Raw genomic sequence first — 18,797 nt, 5'->3', positions numbered from 1 at the left:
GCTAAATTTAGTAACGTTCCCGGCTTCTACCGCTTGGCACTGGATCTCAGATATTTATATCAACGTTCTAAAGAAGTATGCTCCAGTGCATTGTAAGGGGAACTAGTGTCCGCCGAAACGCGCGATTTTCGCTGTACTCATTTTCCCGCGTTGTAGTGCGGGCGCATTCTCTGCGGATGCCCGTAAATGTTATGCGATTTTATTCAAAAGGATACGAGGATTTCGTCATGGAGAATAACAATGAGTTTGAGGTAATTAATATTTACCTATTTATACAATGCTTTTATACATAAAAACAAACTGATATCCAACATAATTTCATGGTTAATATCGTTTTTCATAGTAAGTTTTCCATGCGCCATTCTTAATATTAAACGTTAATATAAATCGTTTTTATTATAAAAAATAACAACTATTTAATTTGATTTCTTTGTTCACAATTACAATAATGATAAAAATAATGATAGATTATTTTCATGACAATATGTTTTTCCAAAATAATAATACTAAAAAGAAAAGCTAATGCTAGAAAAAATACTAAAAATAAAAATCTCTAAGTACCTCTGCAATGATACACAAAATCATCATCATAATATATAACCCACTGTACTGGTCTTTATAATAACGAGCTAATATCCTCTTTTTATGTCTCTGCCCCATAGAAAAAGTATTGCTTTTTATAGCACGATGGTGGTAAACAAGCATACAACTCATTTATTAGGTTACGGTTACCGTAACCTAAACGTACAGCTGTACCGACACCTGGAACAAAAGGAGTGTCACGTGTACGTTGCCGACGCTTAAGAAACCTTAATATACTCTTGAAAAACCAAACTATAATCTGTAGATAAAACTAATAAAACTTCGGCAGGTATATAGTTCCACAATCAAAGTATACACGGGAGGAAGCTCCTCTGAAACCACAATGTCCGAGACCGCGTAGATTCTAGGGTGTGAAGATGAAATCAGTATAAAATCACGGACAGGTCGGCTTAGTGTTTAGATTTATTTCGAGTTTATATTTTTTTGAGCAACAGTGTGCAGGTTTTATGGTCTGTGCTTGCTGTCCGGTCCTGCGGTTTAAAATTCTAAATTGCATTTTTTAGTAGTCGATCTTAACGAATAGATATTTCTTTTGAATGAGATCATGAATGAGATAATAAAGAAATGGGTTACATAATTCATCTCCCGTATGTTTCGTATGTATAGATTCTAATAATTTGTAATAGTGGTCATGGTCAATATTCCTGCAGGGGACATAATTTTTATATTACGAATCTTATTAGAAAACCATCTGAAAATATAACAACATTTTAATAATCATATTTAAATTTTAAATTATTCTACTGAACTGACTATTAAAACATAAAATGTACAAAGAATCTATCTCAAAACTCCGATAACCCGATTTTGCATTTTCTTCATACACATCTTCTTTGCTTTCCAACGCCGACTTAACTTCAGTTACTGTACATAGTACTATTTGATCGCCCTGTTGACCCGCTAGTTGGTTGGGTCGATATCCAAAATAGGGCAAATTCAGCAGCATCATGTCTGCCAGTCGCTACACGAGCTCATTTGTTAAGATCCGATAGAAAGACTCTATCAATCGGGTAAAGTTTAAAATGAATTAGTTCATTCATTAATTTGATAATTTTAATGATAAAATATCTATATAAATAAAACATATGCAAAACTTTGTATTCATGAGTATATTTGTCTGGGTATTTTCTAGTTTTCTATGTTTATTATGTTTGTATTTACAATAATAAAGTATGTATTTAATAAGTCTTATACAAAACATATTAAAATATTAAAATTTATCTGCTGTTAGCAAAATAAATAAATGCATGTAAGTAAACAAAGATCTATAGTAATTTATATTCTAAAATTTTTACATAGTTTACTGGGTATTACGTGTCCAGTAGTAATCTAGGTAGACATTGATCTCACTAGATATCACTCAGATCGCGTAGGTTTAGACGAAACTGGTATGGCTATAGATAATATATGATTTGTCATTTATGGCCTTGAAATAAGAGTAGGTAAGAGTTTCAACAAGATAGTCATAAGATCGACATTGAAGACATTAAACTTAAAGAGAGACCTTTATTTAATTATATTTACATATGTATGTCATGTAGATTACATGACTTGATAGGTATATCACAAATTAATAATGAAAGGCACATTGTATTAATAATTGCGTCTACTTTCATGAATTGGCATTACATGGTACTGAAATATTAAACATAACAAATACCTACATGCAACATTCAAATATCTGTATACATACGTAACACCAATACGTCATGCCACAGGTAAACGCTGAAAGTAAATAGATAAACTAAGTCAGATCATGTAAACGGGGGCTGGGTAGTCGACGCTTGCGCGCTGGCATTGTACGACGAATCGACTGCGCGAACCACTGCCCAATTTATCCCGTCTTTTTGTACTACCGTGCCCAACATGAACTGCCGCCAGCTCTTCCGTCTTTCCGTCATCATCCGGCCAGTTTTTCAACCAGGATGTGTCTGCTGCCGTCTTTACAGTCAAGTGAGACCCGTCTATTTTATAAGCAAACCAGAAGTGAGTGTCCTTTTCACAATGTTTTTTAAATGTTAACTTAAGATGTTATTGAGGGTTACTTTAATAATATCTTACTAAAGAACTTTAGAAGTCATATTATAATTATTTGTTTCAGAAATGGCGCAATTCTGCACCCCATTTCTACTCTATACAAACCATCGAAATGAGGTAACTACGTGAATATTTTATTCTAACAATACCTACTCTTCCTTTCAAATTACGAGCTTATAAAAAATGACAGACAGACTAAGATATTTTATTTGTATGCCACTGCTCGTGTTCTTTTATTAAAGACCAATTGTTATTAATGATCCATATCAACCTCTATTGATCTATTAGACTCTTACGTTAAAATGTACATGCGTTTGCCGGCGCCATTAAATGCCGGTTACATAGAAAAAATAAATAGATACCTACAACTATTTGTTCGATGCATCTAATCATCTAGCTATTTGTATCAAATATATGTATAATATGCAAAATCTCCACGTTTTGTAGGATGAGCAACGATAACGAAATACGACAGACTACTATTTTTCTACAGTTTTCTTGGTTAAGTAAACCGCATAGTTTTTAAATTATTACAATAGCTCGGATTTGTTAGGGATAAAGAAAACCCAGTTACCAATTCACTTAATTGAACAGTGGTATTTTGGTAGTTATCTGTTTTGTGAGTGTAGGTATTTGTTCCGAGTATAAAAACGTAATATACATAGTTTTCTTATAAAACCGGTATAATGATTTTTATTTAAATAAAATTATACCGATTTACGAAGTCTTATATTTAAAATTCTACGGCCTTATATTTAAAATTTTTATGTATTAAATTATACAAGGAAACATTCTACTAATTGATATAATATTCACTTGACTGTATAATATCCATGACAATTAGTGGTCATAAGGAAATAATGTTTTAAATTTTTAATTAACCTACTGAATATGAAAATTACTCGTATTCAGTTTCATGCCCCAAGATACAAATATATATATTTACAATATAATAAGATAAGAACAGAATAATTATAGAGTCTCGTAAATCCTATGCTACGTACGGTTTTTAAGCTTGTAAACAAAATGAGTTACGGAGTTGAAATTATGTCTTAAATATAAGTAGTAGTAAGTAGATATAAAAATTAACAAAATAATCGTTATTTAACCCATTATTTGTAAGGTAATATACATATTTCTTATTACAAATAGGTATCGCATAAAATATAATACATAAAATATTACACATTCTATCTTGAGGAAAAAAAAGCATTGCTCCTAAGAATATCCTTCAATTCATGACCCACAATCTATGAAGGTCGCAATGCTACAAGTCTCTTTAGCACCAAGTAATAGTCCTATACCATTAACAAAAAAATACATAAAACATAGAAGTTTGTTTTAATGGTTACATTGGAAATTATATTTTTATTAAAAAATATTTGGGAACAAATTCATAACCAATACAGTTGACACAACAACAAGATGACCATGTGGAACGGCCTACATGTCGAATATAAAAAAAATGTTTACTTAATTTTTGTTGTCATAAACGATCACAGTAATTATATCAATGATAATATTTTCCATTCGTAAATATTTTTTCTGTTGATTAAATAGTTTTTATATTATGTATGTATAACTTTAATTAATAACGCCTGTTCCTTCTTCATTTAATTAATATGTATCTCAAAATATTAAGCAGTATCTGGGTGTATTGTTAGGAGAAATTAGACAACAAGTTTATGAAAGTAATGAGAATAATGCTATGAATGGTCTATATTAACGGATGTTTTTAAATTTTCATTATCATTCGTGATTATTACAGTTTGATTAAATTTAGACAGCCTAATCATCAAATAAATTTAACTTAATCTAAAGTTTGGGACGAAACTATACGGTAGCTACTTTTGCAATATGTACACTGAAAAAATTAAAATAATACGAATATTATTTTTATTTCTTTAATGTTTATGTATACTGAAAATTGTATAAAAATATTCCGGTCATAAAATGGTAAAAAAGTTACCAATTAAGTATTACTTTGCCTACATAACCATAATACTCGTAGATCGAGATCTGATTCGTAGTAACGTACGTTAAGTTTCAGTATATATTTACTTGCTTAAGTGATTACGGTTTCTCAAACATCTCCTATTTTTCATGGGGCAGGCCATACTCGTTCGTGCACAACATTGATCCAGAGCGGTAAGTGATATATAGGTACAAGAGGTCTCGTGTGTTTTTTGCGTTGCATGTTGATTTTGTATCTGAAGAAGTTTTATTTTAAAAGTAGCTGAACCACACAACTTTGCCTGCGTCGTATTTTACCCTTTTTTATTTGCAACACAATACATTGCAACTTTGCTTTAAATATTGGGCGTAGCGTAATATTATACATAGTGTTGAATAGCCTACTCATAGCATTTCTTGATAAAAAGGCTATACAACACTAACAGAATTTTCAAAATCGGATCATTACTACCAGAGACTATAATATATAGGTATAAATATTAGGCAATATTAAGGTAAATTACATCATTCATATCATCCATTTATATTTGCATCAATGTTTTGTACTTTCCTGTATGGTTTTTTACGTATAACAATGTAGACGAGTAGTTATAAATTATTACAGATTTTTTTGTAGTATTTTTTTGCTTCGTAGTTTAGCATTAGAAATTGTCTTGATTTCTGTGTCGGATTGCACAAGTAAAACTCTATCTAATCATAATTTCACGGCAAATAATGTATGTAAGTGAATCATAAAATACTTTAATCATGAATATGTACGAGTACGTAATTTTAGAGTACAATTACTCACTGACTTTTTCAACTCTTTGCTCTTTCTCTAGGTGATAGGATTTTTTAAATGAGTCAAGTATTCTTTCAGCCCTACCAAACGTATGAATCTTAAATTCAACTATATACTTATTTTATTGCGAATCCTAATAACGCATATACTTTATATTTAAGAGATAAATATTTATATGTAATTACCGAAAATCCATTGATGATTGCTAATTCTAACAAAGTCTGAGCATTGTTCAGAAATAAAGTTGTCATGTGATCACAGCAAACAATACTGTGTGGCTACGTCGTAGACACACCCGCCAGTTACGTCAAACCCAATATTAGATCGTGACGGGGCTACATGTCGTTAAATACAAGATATTAGTTTGTTAAACAGGTAATGCGTGCAAGTATGGTTGCTAAATTTATAGATTCAATATCTTGCTAATCACAAACCTAATAAATACCCACCCATTTTTCCTTATTTGAATGTTACGTAGAAATCTTAAATAGAAATTACGTAGATACCTGCAATGTACTTTTCAGTAATAAATTTATTTCTACATGTAAATTGAATGTATCAATGTATGAATTTACTCAAGTGATATATGTTTAAAATACGCCAATTATTAAAAAGAATAGTAGAGAGTACGAGACGTACTATTACAGGTATCTAAACGTGTAATTGAATGTGTCGTTAGATTAGAATTTAGCGCTGATTACTTGTTACCGTAATAAGGACCACTGTCTCTTTTTTTTAGAGTATACGTTGTACATTGTTTTTGAAATAAAATCAGGTACCTAGTTAAATAAATTTAAATCGAAATTAAATATTATTGGTTAGTATTTTTCAAGCAGTAGAAAAGTTTCTTAGTCCTTTGCAGCGGTGCTGTTATTTTGACATTAGCCCCACCAAAAAAAAAAGTCTTATCAACAAAACTCTATCTCCTTATGATTAGCACATATTAGAAATGTTATAAATGTATTGTAGTGATTTTGATTTGTTTTTGTTTAATATTTACATATTTTAAATGAACCTAAATAAAAACTATTTTCTCTATTTATTTCTTAGAGTTCGGGAAGGATCCCATAAAAATGCAGACGATGTTTTATTCGATATGTTCAAAAATGAAGATACTGGACTACTACCTGTTGGAAAGTTTTTGGCCGTGAGTGTCTATTCGACATAACTATACTTGAATATTTATTAATAATTAAGTGTAAAATGAAATTAATTTTTCTATGTTAATATAATTGGTTCTAATGTAAAATTCTGATTCCGTACCTACTATTTTTATCTACGCATTACACTGTGAAATATTTATAACTCTACTGTAGGTGTGATTGTCACCTGTGTTCTCCTAAACCAATATAGATGATTTTTGTATTGCATATTATAGAATCTCTTTCTGGGTGGTTTTAAAACACAATTCGATCCGGTGCGTATTCGATGGTAATGCACCTTTCCCAGGCAGGACGACGTCTGGCAACAATTTATTATATTTGATATTTTACAGGCCTTGAGAACGACTGGAATAAGAAAAAATGATGCTCGCGTTAAAGAAGTTATGCTAAACTTGTACAAGGTGCACAAAGATTCTAATTACGAGGGAGGTTCTCCAGAGACAATGAAGTTAGACAAAAAAACATTTAAAGAAGTAATTGCTCCCAATATTGTTCTAATAACAAGAGCATTTCGCAGTCAATTCGTCATTCCAGATTTTCAGGATTTTATCAAAGATATAGAGGAAATGTATTGGTCCGCTAAAAGTAATACTGATGGCAAAGTTGCCAGTTATATTCCACAATTAGCTAGAGCAAGTAACGAGAATTGGGGTGTTAGTGTCTGTACAATAGATGGACAAAGATTTTCTATCGGTGAGTTTATAAATTACTTAATATATGCCAAACCTATTATTTTATTATCTTTATTAGTTATTATTGATGCATTGATTTCTCAGGAGAGTGAAAATACAATCGCCCATAATTGTTGTATGCAAAGCAGAGTACCTAAAGTCCATAATTATTTAATTCTATCTATGTGTTGTGCAGGTGATGTCACAGTTCCGTTCACTCTACAATCATGCAGCAAACCACTCACATACGCTATGGCACTAGAGACTCTAGGTCCCGACGTGGTACACAAATATGTTGGCACCGAGCCCAGCGGGAGAAACTTCAATGAACTCGTATTGGATTATAATAGTGCGTATTAAACACTTCTTACCTGTCTGAATGTAACAACAAGAATTTTCAAAAACAAAGTTTATTAGGTATACTTCACTTGGATTCTATTTGTCGACCACATCGTATCGTAATTGCGATGAATCTGGGGAGGGTTACAGCATGATGATCAGCAGAAAGTATACCTCGATAGGCAGGTCTTAAGATAAACATGGATAAGTCCAATATTTATGTTTAAGTTATGGTTCAAATATAGTACGTGGAGCGTCCACAGTGCGCTATGGAATAATGCGAAGTTTAACTGCGCGATAACATCAGTAATGCTGAAACATAGGTACATAACGGACATTGCCCGAAGCATGAAATCGATAAGATAACTTGGGTTATCGATATTTGGTGAAGAAGAAAGTTTCTCGATTGTGAACCCCGTACACTATACCTAGTAGGTAAACGCACTGTAGTAAGCTCGTCGTCAATATAGAGAGATGTACACGGGATCATTTTCCAGTGGATGATCATGAAAGAGCTTGTGATGGTCATGATATATATAAACATATCAATGTAATAAATTAATATTGTTACGCTTCTATGCCATCCGTAATTATGTTTAACTCGATTATTCTTTTCATATTCTTTCAGTGAAACCACACAATCCTATGATCAACGCTGGAGCCATCCTAGTGTGCTCATTGCTGAAAACATTGGATAAACCTGAGATGACTTTGGCTGAAAAATTCGACTACGTTATGTCGTTCTTCAGCCGGCTGGCCGGCCACGAAGTGTTAGGTTTCAACAATGCTGTATTTTTGTCGGAACGCGAAGCTGCCGACCGGAATTATGCACTTGGTTTTTACATGCGCGAGCATAAATGTTACCCAGAGAAGACTAATTTACGGGAATGTATGGATTTTTATTTTCAGGTAAACTTGTTTACTGGTATTGACCGTTATATGACATTGTTTCTTTGCTAACTCCGAATAAATCATTTTATATAAAATGTCTACTGTTTCGTGTTAAAATTGTGTATTCAGTGGTTTGTTAATTCATTAACGACCTCGGTGGTGGTCTAGCGATTTAGCACAGCGCCTTACTTCCAATGGTGTCGGGTTCAATTCCTAGTACGATGCGAATTTTTAATTTGTATTCATAAGTATGACTGTCTGTATCGGTTTGAGCGTTTTCTACGTAAAATATGTATATATATGTATTTTTTTAATATGTTTTATTAATTTTCTAGACCTATAAAATATGCTCTGCTTAGTTTGGAAATAGATGGAGCTGTGTGACTTAACCCTTGTTTAAAAATATATACTGAGTTTACAAATGCTATTTGGTACAATAATCATGATTATTAATATTATTCTAATAATTTCAGTGTTGTTCTATGGAAGCGAACTGTGATATAATGTCAATAATGGCGGCGACTCTAGCAAATGGCGGCATCTGTCCTATTACCGATGAAAAAGTTCTACGGCCTGATTCTGTAAGAAATGTGCTGTCTTTGATGCATAGCTGCGGAATGTACGATTACTCGGGACAGTTTGCTTTTAAAGTGGGTCTTCCTGCAAAGTCAGGTGTATCAGGGGCTATGCTCATTGTAGTACCCAATGTTATGGGAATTTGTACGTGGTCCCCACCTCTTGACCCTCTTGGAAATAGTTGCAGAGGACTACAATTTTGTGAGGTGAGTATGTACATAATTTTAATTATACTATCTATATATACATATAGATATAAACAGACACTCCAATTTTATTTATATGTATAGACATCTAAATAAAATTGGAGTGTCCTTTTGTAATATAGAAATAACCGTTTTTTATATACACGCATATGAATATAAATACGGTAAATACACCAAAATAACATTTTTTAAAATTTTGTCTGTCTGTCTGTTTGTTCCGGCTAATATCTGAAATGGTTGGATGGATTTTGACGGGACTTTTATTGGCAGGTAATGTAATAAGTAGTAACATGGGCTACTTTTATTTTAGAAAAGTAAAGTTAAATTCCACGTGGACGAACTCGCGAACTCACAATTGAGATAGTGTGTTACATTGTAAGCATTAAGAAAATCATTTAAGAAGTTTTAATAGTTTCTATATAAATGTCCTTAACTAGCTTTGGGTAGTCATTATTATCTTTTGCTCATAGCAATCTACTATTAAATATGGACCTTCCTCAGCCATCTGCTGTTCATCATCCCCGATACTATGATTATCGATACAGCTTATGTATTAAATATAAAACATGCAAGATAATTAGAAAATGCGTAAACAAAAATTTTAATGTACATATATTTGTACACGTTACAGGAACTGATCCAGAGATTCAACTTCCATAAATATGACAATATTCGTTATGCGAGCCATAAAAAAGATCCACGAAAGTATAAGTTTGAGTCGACCGGTCTTAGCATTGTCAATCTGCTGTTTTCAGCAGCCAGTGGTGATCTTAGCGCTTTGAGAAGGTACGTTCCCTTGGAAAATAATAACTTTTCATACATGTTCATTATTAAAAAACTAATATATAGATCACTGGTACTCAGTTAGTTTGTTGTTACTATGCCTTTAAAACAGAGGTAGAATTCTAAAAAGAAACTCGCGAAAACTCAAACGTGTAATAGGTACTTATAAATTACGGACTTGTACATTATAAACTATTGTTTTTTTTCAGACACCATTTATCTGGTATGGATATGACCCTATCCGATTATGATGGTCGTACAGCACTTCACTTGGCAGCTGCAGAGGGTCATTTGTCCTGTGTTGACTTTCTTCTTGCTCAATGTGCTGTTCCCCATGACCCTAGAGATCGGTGGGGAAGCCGTCCGCTTAATGAGGCCGAAACATTCGGTCATACTGCCGTAGTAAAATACTTAAAGGAATGGGAGCTCGCACATCCACTCAACCAAGAAAATGAAGCATCGGCATCAGCGGTGGATGAAATTCTTGAAAAAGCAGATGCTAATGATGCCGTTAAAGACCCAAGCATACAAGAGATAGTGTCTAGAAATGGCGACAAAGTGCAATAAATTAGAATATGAAGTTGATTATGGAGAATTGCATGTGGAATTATTATGTACTTCCAGACAATTTATTCATTGCATTAACCACTAGATGATCTCATGACTATATTGATGATATTTAATTCATATTCGTTAATTTAGGCAGGAAAAATATTAACAGTTATAAATGTCTTCTGCTTATTAAAAGGTTTTACTACTCTATTGAATCAAGTAGAGAAACCCTCGTTGTTATGACAATGTTAATGATCACTATAGGCTAGGTCATTAATTGAACTATTAACTCTAATATTATATATACTATTATAAACTCATTATTAATAAACTGAAGAAATCTGTATTAGGTATATCTTTTTATAATCATATTTAAAAAAAATATTCTGACTGATGTTCACAGACTATGTAAGTACTTGCTATCATTGTCAAATGTTTATTTTAGTAGAGATAGGAGCCTCAAGTGCCATCTACTGAAAAATAAACAGATGTTTGACAATTAGTAAGCATTTATGTATCATCCAGATAGGAATACCATTGATATTTCTGCTGTGTGTTGTAAAAAAAGATCATTACTGAACAGTTTGTCCTATGGCCTTAGTACCAAAGGATTCAGTTTAAATTAGTTAACATTGGCCATTACCTATTGTAATTTAACTACTACCTATCACTACAGTATGTTATTGGCTAACTACCATTTTCATAAAAGTGTCAAACATGTAATATTTTGCTATTATTCTTGCTTTTAATTAGAAAGTGAAAGAACATTATAATAGTTAAAAAGGGGTTTCTGATACATTTGTGAAAAGGAAGGGGAAGGTACAGCTGGACTGGACATTTGTGAAAAAAGGGGGACTGACAGGGTCTGATAGTGACAGTGGTATTTTAACCTCAGTGGCTAAGTTAGTTATAGATGTTGAATATCACTGTACTGTGTATGTGGCACAGAGATAATTATTATATTAAAAACCTTTTTGACATTCCATACATTTTTTGAAGATTTGTTTTATTCATAATTGGAATGTTAAACTGCTCTCGATTGTATTCAAAATACCCATTAATTACAATCAAAGACAATAAATAGACATAATATAATTGTACTTGATATAAAGATGTTTCTTAATTGATGTTGTCCAAGTAATTATTACTTATGTCAATTAAATAAACTGTTGAATTGACTTTAAAAATTATTTTCTATTTCCCTCACTAAACCACATACTTAATTCACTGTTTCATGATTTTTAATAGAGTGAAGAGGGGCAAAAATTAAATAAAAGATATAAACGATGAAGGAATGAAGCAGAAGTGAGTGTGGAAACTTGAATTTATACAAATGTCAGAATTTGTAGAAAACTTATAATAAAACATGATAAACAGTGTTCATGATGTTGAAAATTTGTATATTAGATTGAAATAAGCAGTATTAAATATGGAGTTTTCAAAATGTTTGTTACTATACCAACAACAGGAATTAAGGTAGTTGGAAGTGTCTTTGGAAAGTAGGATATGCAGCACATAAACTTTTGCTGTTGACAACTTAGTATACTCTTTGGGTACTAGTATAATCTCATGTTGTACTCTTATTGTTTTTGTACATTTACTATATAAATATGATACTAAAAAGTTAAATGAAAACAATTTTTTTACTATATAATCTATTTCTTTATAAAATAATCAGTTGCATTATTTAATACTTATAACTTTTCACTATTTCTTATTGGAGTAGAGACAATTCCTAATAACTTACAATCTGCTTCTAGTAAAGTCAAGTCTGAATTTGATCCGAGGAACCTAGATGATAATTCCAAGTCATTTATTTGTATTCTGACTCTTGTTCCTCTCACATATTCATCACCCCTGTTCGTAGGTCGAGTGCATACACAGTGAAATTTCCAACCAAAATCTATATACAAATCATCTTGAACCACATGAAAGATTTTGCCAATAACTACTTTTCCTACTGGATCTCCTAGCTGAAAAAATAAATAAAAGTTAATAATGCTGTAAATTTTTGTAGTATTAAAGACACTGAATGATAAAATCAAAATCAACTCACGTCAATTAATTTTGAATTGCGAAGCAACGATGCAAAAGTATGATTTTGTTTATCCTGCGAGTCAAGAATATGGGACTGTTTTTCAAACGCTTTGGCAAAACCTCCAGTTTTTTCAGATGTCTCTACAGTTACTCCATGATCTGATGCTGATGCAGTTGCTTTATCTGAATTTATCTCAGATGTGCTCGAAAAAGATTTAGTCATATTCAGACATGGATATTTGTACGGTATTCTTACAATTACATTATTCAGGTAACTAGTATTTCTCAATAGCAGATGTGCTTGATTCATATTTCTTTACTTATAGTAAGATTCAGTACCTAATTTATAATAATTCTATTTCTTGGTTCGAGGTAACCTCAGAGTTAGAAGCACATTATATATTTGTTGCTCTATTCCAGTAATTATTTGAATTAAACATATATTGCTTGTAATCTCACCAAAAAGAACAATTTAAAATCTGATTCATTTATATTTTCCAAAACTGAATTTAGAAAAATGCAATATTTTTTACAGCAGATGAGACAGTCCATAGACACTATGTAATATGTAACTTTTAAAATGTCTAGGGTTGTCTAATATATTGTTGTTTTGTGAAGTAACCTCCCTAACAAATACCATAGAGTAGAATTGAGTAGAACCAATTTCCTATACATGACATAATGTGACACGAATTCTCTGTGATCTGTGAATTTCCTTTTTTTTTGGTTCGGTCTGTGAATTTCCATGTGATGACACTCACAGAGTACTTTAGTATAACTGATGACATTTACTGTCAATATTTCCAGTTTCGTCGACACAGTACCTACACGTTTTTTGATTATGTCGACTAATCAGCCAAACATAAGGCGATTAAACTAAATAACAATTGAAAATGACCGAGGATCAAGATGCCAAGGATTCGCAGTCAGACTCTGGCATCAAGACTTTTTCCGCCAGGAACAAGGATAAGAAAATCAAAGCCCAACGGCCTCTGACCAAAGTGATTAACTTTCTAAGAAATAACATTCCAAGTTTCTGTGCAGTAAATACTAATTGCCAACTTATTTACAGCTTATACTGCGGCGGCTACCTCCAACTATGACAGAAGAAGCTTTCTTGGAGCAAGTCTCACCTATCCCAGAGCATGATCACTTTTATTTTGCAAAGCCAGATCCATCACTGGGACACAGTGTATACTCGAGAGCGTATATTAATTTTGTCAACGTCGAGGACATTTATCTCTTTAGAGATAAATTTGATGGCTACATTTTTCTTGATGAAAAGGGTAAATATATATTTAAAATGTTATTAATTACTGCTTTATAACTTTCACTTTTGTATGTATCTACCTCAAAATGTGCTTTTAGTAGCAAGTGTCCTGTTTCGTTATGTGGTGGCAAACAAGGAAGTTATTCTAGAAATGTTTGAATCTTATTAATTTAATTTATATTCAATATATCACATTCATCCGATTGACAACAAGTTCCGCAATGGTTTTCACCAGTATCCGCTTATACATGCTGATGATTTATTAAAAAGCCACTGGTACAAGTAATGCCCATAGTTGTTATGTATTACTGTTTAAATCCATAGAAGACTCTGTGTCTGTTTTGCTACATTTATTTATTTACACACCTATTGGCCTGAAATAGCTGCTATATTTTTTATAAATGTGGCAATCCACATTTATGGAAATGTATTACATCCCAAAATCCCAATTGTAACAAAAATCCCTAATGGTAACAGATATTGAATATAAAAGATCATTTTGAACTATCAGTTTTTATTTCAAAGTAGATAAATTCAAATATACTCTATTCTGTTATGATGCTGTTTTACTTCCTAATAGATAATCTTTGCTGTATAAGTTCTTAAGATGTCAAAGCTGGAGGAAAAATATATTATTGCCATTCAAAAGTATTTCAAATTAACTTTATGTTCATTAAGTCTATAATCTTATATTTACTTTTATAGGAGTTGAATATGTTGGCATAGTGGAATATGCTCCATTCCAGAGAATACCAAAAAAGAAGAAAAAGAAAGATCCAAAATGTGGTACTATTGAGAGTGACCCAATTTATCAAGAATTTCTAGAAAATCTTAACAAGGATCAAGAAACTGAAAATCAACCGAAACTTGAATATTCTTATCCTGTAAATGATGGTTTGTATTATTATTAAATATATAAATTAATATTGATATAATTGTATATAAAAATAATTTCATTTCCAAATTAATATGTAAAATACAATATGAGACTTTGAATATAATAGTAATAATAGTTCCCAATACTTATATTTTTTGTGACAATTGAGTTTAATTTCAGAAATAAATAAATAAATTTTGATGCAATAGTTAAGAATATAAATGTAAAAGATGCAATGTTCTTTGATGATTCTGTTCTTACTGTATTGCCATATGTAATTATTATGAGTATCTTTGTACTGTATGCAAATATGACACAGATGTTCATTTAAATAATGACTCTGTTGTTGTTATCAATAATACCTCTTGTGTTGTGTTGTTATTTCGTTAAATATATATATTGATTAAATTTTTTTACGATATTATAGTGAATGATAAGAAGGTCCAGTCTACGCCATTATTAGAGTACCTAGCAGCGCGTAAACAAGATAAGCGAGGACGCGATGAACGCCGCAGGAGGGAAAATGATAAAAGAAAAATGAGAATTGAAAGGAAAACAAAAGATATGCCCATAAAGGTAGTATTTCTACAAGATATGTAGGTACATATATATCATAGGAAATTTAGTCTAACATAGAGGATGTTATAATTGTTTTGTAACAGTGGTGATAATGTCTATTATAATATTAAGATATTTTTCCTTACAACTTCTAATCTCAATTATAGCATGACAAATCATAAAAAAACATTTGTTAGTACATGTTTTTTATATTATATTCTTTGTTTATAACAAATAAATTTGTAAAAAGTTATAGGTAACTTTGATGTGTAATTGTAGTAGTTGTACTTTCAATAGAGACCTGGTGATATCTCTGAAGATGAAACATACAAGGATATTTGTGATTATAATGAAAATAAACATAAAAATTTTTGGTTTGGAGAACAAAGAATATACCATAAAAGTAAAGCGAAATGTACATCAGACATAACTGAGATAAAATATCAGGGTTCAGATGAGTTTATTAGTACAGATTCTGATTGGGACACTCAGTTTCCTGCATTATCTATGAAAACTCATAATACATTTACTCTAATTTCTGGTAAAATTTGTGATAATGAAGAAATAAATCAAGAAGGTAGTAAAAAGAGTGCTGGTGATACATGTTTGAAGGTTTACATTTTTAATTTAATGTATCATACATATATACATAGTCTATATATAGTGCTTTACTAGTGTAGATTTGTGTTTTTTACTGATTATACAATTAATTTTGATTTCTGCCAAATTAAATGATATGTATATCGCCTAAGTTTAATGGATTCAGTGGAATAATGTACATCTATTTGATGTACATTACTCCAGATGTACTATGATTTCAGATAATACCATGTACTATCTGAATCACTGATAATTATAAACTCACTCTCTTTATAATACTAGAATATAATCCATATAGTATGTAGAATGCTAGCAGTCTTTGAATTACAAGCAATTGTTAAAGGAATAGTTTAGAGTACTTTAGAGTATTTGGTTAATTGTCCCATATAATGTCCCATATAATAAATGAATAATATGTGTAATTTATTCCAATCATATTTCAACATTGCTAAAGATTTGGGAATTATTACAATATAAAAGCTAATCAGGTTGCTCACAATTCAATCTACTATACAAATATGAATAGAGCAATACTTAAAAGTCACAAACCAGTACACAATTCCTAGTAAGTAATTTTATAAATGTGAGCTATAAAAAAAATATATATTTTTTAGGAAGAAGAAACTGCAGATAGTGAAGTCAAGAAGATCAAGTCAAGAGATTGGGAGAAAGAAAAATTAATTGATATTAAAGAAGATACAAGATCAGAAAGTAAAGATGGAACTGTATTTGAATCCAAAACATACAGGGACCAGCGTAAAGCTAATCTTCTCAATGATAAAAAGAAACGTATAGATAATGATAAAAAGGAGAACATTAGTAAAGATGACGATCAAGGTGAGGATTCTGATAAAGGGTTCATGAAAGAAAAACGTGATAAATTTAAAGAGTCACCTCGTGAACTTAAGAGTAAAAAGTATAGTGACACAAGGAAAGACAGAATTAAACAGAATGATTTTGTAAAATCTGAAAAACAGTCAGTAATAAGTAAAATCATATCATCAGAAGGTAAATCTAAAGTTCTTAATCATGATATCAAACCTTTCACACAGTTGCCACAGGTAAAAACTGATGACCTGGCTAAGATTATTGATGGTATGGATCGAAAATTTAAATTAAATGAAACAGATACCAATGTGGAAAAAGATTATAACGATTTATTGGATAGTAATGCTATTGGATTAACAAAAGCGAGAAGAAGTAGTGTTGGATCTAGTGAGATTTCAATTAAAGAGGAGTCTATATTGAAAAGGCAGAAGTCCCTTGATGACCATAGTAAGTCAAGTGATAGGGAAGGCTCTGAGGAAAAAGACTTAAGTGAAAGTACAGAGCGTCGAAGTGAAAGGAGAATAAGAAATAAGGTAACATATTTTATTTTTAAATATAATTAACTGTCCTCAGAATTAGTAATTACATTTTGTATGGGATGGGATTTATTTGAGTTAACACATCATTTATTGAAACTTAAATGCAAAATGAAATGTGATTTGTTTTATTACTTATTTTTTTCTGATGTTAATAATTATTGTATTATTTAACATGAAGAATAATCCAACAAATAAAATATCAAAGTACATAAAAATTGGTTCAAAATTATTGAGGTACAAATAGTGAAACTTACCTGACTGTTTTATTTATAAACATTGGCATAATTTCATTATGTTTTGAATTGTTATTTGTTTACTATGTTATGAAACTGAGGAATAATTTTTATATAACAACAATATTACATAAATTTCAGGATCGTCCAAGTCTCGTTATTTACCAACCAGGCATGGGAAAGTTCAGTAAACAGAGACTAGCAAAAGAAAAAGAACAGCCACCGACCACTGCGAAACCAATAAATGATAGTGAAAAGAAAGACACCTGAAATAACTGCCAAAATACCCGAAATTTGGACAACATTCGACGGAATCACCTGAAGCTGGCATTCATAATATGTCCTTGCAGATGCTGTAGAAGAGGTCATTTGAATTTGCCAACTGAGGGAAACAAGTTCGCGTTTATTAAAAGCTGTTGTTATATTGATTTAATTTACATTCAGTGATGAGATTCAGATTTTGTCGTTTATTTCAATCAACGTAGCATTTACTGCGTCAACTTAAGCTTGTGACCATTTAGTTCAGTTTATTTTATTTCATTTAAATATAATTCATTTTTTTAAATTTGGGATTGCAGCGTTTTATTGTAACAACACCCGATTATATCTACAAAATACAGAAATACTTTTTTTAAGTGACTTCATTCGGTTAGAATTTGTAATTTATCTATTTACAAAATTTAAATCGTTGCTGTAGCATTTCGTATATTTCCATAACAAATTGATTAAAATCGGTTAAGTTATTTAGCAGAGCTAAATAGTTACTGTATTCTTATTAGTATCAATATAGGTGAAATATAGAATTATGTTGATACAAGAGCCTGTCTTGAGGCGATTTATATTAAACTGGAATCAAATCAATGTTTCAAATAAATGAAAAAAATCTTTACTATTAACCCATTTGCACATAAAGGATTTTATTATATTACTTGTATAATTTTATTTTAGAACTGCAAAGTTAAAGAATACATTTTCTATTTATTTCATTTTCAATCAATACCGACCCATTAAACGTCATCTCCGGTCTCCAGAATTACAAGGAAAAATAGAAAATTTAAAATTATGCCTAAAGTAATTACAACAACGAATTTGCAACTCGAGTAGTTACTGTTAAGGTACAAATAATAGTAATCACATTTATTTATTCAATGGATATTTATTAAAAAAATATTTAGTACCTAATAATCTATCACAGTGCTTTATTACGTTTACCATGCAAATTATACAAAAAATGTTTTCTCAAATAAAGAAATTGGTAGATTTTAAATCTGCCTTAATT

General features: G+C 31.0%; 3 protein-coding genes across 7 annotated transcripts; 2 read left to right on the top strand and 1 right to left on the bottom strand.

The window, feature by feature from the left end:
* Window positions 1-10: 10 nt before the first annotated feature.
* On the top strand, window positions 11-11,623 carry LOC131845789 (glutaminase liver isoform, mitochondrial). Of its 4 annotated transcripts, none has more exons than XM_059194880.1 (10): window positions 11-251; window positions 2,705-2,757; window positions 4,753-4,788; window positions 6,446-6,542; window positions 6,891-7,251; window positions 7,426-7,578; window positions 8,197-8,477; window positions 8,933-9,241; window positions 9,873-10,027; window positions 10,234-11,623. In XM_059194880.1, exons 1-10 carry the CDS (start codon window positions 78-80, stop codon window positions 10,589-10,591), a joined length of 1,977 nt encoding a protein of 658 aa, XP_059050863.1. In that variant the 5' UTR covers window positions 11-77; the 3' UTR covers window positions 10,592-11,623. The 4 variants fall into 4 exon arrangements, with proteins under 4 accessions (XP_059050863.1, XP_059050865.1, XP_059050866.1 ...); XM_059194883.1 differs by lacking the exon at window positions 11-251 and adding an exon at window positions 2,386-2,589; XM_059194882.1 differs by lacking the exon at window positions 4,753-4,788 and having other exon boundaries at window positions 17-251.
* Window positions 11,624-12,213: 590 nt separating this feature from the next.
* LOC131846002 (small ribosomal subunit protein bS1m) lies at window positions 12,214-13,207 on the bottom strand. Its single transcript, XM_059195200.1, has 2 exons — window positions 12,633-13,207; window positions 12,214-12,549 (listed from the first exon to the last, which is right to left on the bottom strand). The coding sequence occupies exons 1-2, from the start codon at window positions 12,921-12,923 to the stop codon at window positions 12,271-12,273; spliced, it is 570 nt and encodes a 189-aa protein (XP_059051183.1). The 5' UTR covers window positions 12,924-13,207; the 3' UTR covers window positions 12,214-12,270.
* A 218-nt stretch (window positions 13,208-13,425) lies between these two features.
* On the top strand, window positions 13,426-18,090 carry LOC131845914 (regulator of nonsense transcripts 3B). 2 transcript variants are annotated; one of them, XM_059195071.1, is made up of 7 exons: window positions 13,426-13,614; window positions 13,686-13,899; window positions 14,589-14,777; window positions 15,188-15,336; window positions 15,616-15,930; window positions 16,533-17,279; window positions 17,660-18,090. In XM_059195071.1, the coding sequence occupies exons 1-7, from the start codon at window positions 13,507-13,509 to the stop codon at window positions 17,786-17,788; spliced, it is 1,851 nt and encodes a 616-aa protein (XP_059051054.1). In that variant the 5' UTR covers window positions 13,426-13,506; the 3' UTR covers window positions 17,789-18,090. The 2 variants fall into 2 exon arrangements, with proteins under 2 accessions (XP_059051054.1, XP_059051055.1); XM_059195072.1 differs by lacking the exon at window positions 15,616-15,930.
* The last annotated feature ends 707 nt before the right edge of the window (window positions 18,091-18,797 follow it).

Source organism: Achroia grisella, unplaced genomic scaffold (assembly GCF_030625045.1).
Source record: "Achroia grisella isolate CSIRO2021 unplaced genomic scaffold, CSIRO_AGI_Agris_v1 utg487, whole genome shotgun sequence".
NCBI classification, from domain to species: Eukaryota; Metazoa; Arthropoda; class Insecta; order Lepidoptera; family Pyralidae; genus Achroia; species Achroia grisella.
Note: the sequence above shows the minus strand (reverse complement) of the source record. Positions and strands in the feature narration are given on the sequence as shown.

Excerpts from the sequence above, each read along its gene's own strand:
- LOC131845789 (XM_059194880.1), top strand. The coding sequence starts at position 78 with ATGCTCCAGTGCATTGTAAGGGGAACTAGTGTCCGCCGAAACGCGCGA. Across the intron at positions 4,789-6,445 it reads CACAACATTGATCCAGAGCG|AGTTCGGGAAGGATCCCATA; the intron begins GTAAGTGATATA and ends TTTATTTCTTAG. Across the intron at positions 7,252-7,425 it reads TGGACAAAGATTTTCTATCG|GTGATGTCACAGTTCCGTTC; the intron begins GTGAGTTTATAA and ends TGTGTTGTGCAG.
- LOC131846002 (XM_059195200.1), bottom strand. The coding sequence starts at position 12,923 with ATGAATCAAGCACATCTGCTATTGAGAAATACTAGTTACCTGAATAAT. Across the intron at positions 12,550-12,632 it reads GCAATTCAAAATTAATTGAC|CTAGGAGATCCAGTAGGAAA; the intron begins GTGAGTTGATTT and ends TTATTTTTTCAG.
- LOC131845914 (XM_059195071.1), top strand. The coding sequence starts at position 13,507 with ATGACCGAGGATCAAGATGCCAAGGATTCGCAGTCAGACTCTGGCATC. Across the intron at positions 14,778-15,187 it reads TTCTTATCCTGTAAATGATG|TGAATGATAAGAAGGTCCAG; the intron begins GTTTGTATTATT and ends ACGATATTATAG. Across the intron at positions 15,337-15,615 it reads CAAAAGATATGCCCATAAAG|AGACCTGGTGATATCTCTGA; the intron begins GTAGTATTTCTA and ends TACTTTCAATAG.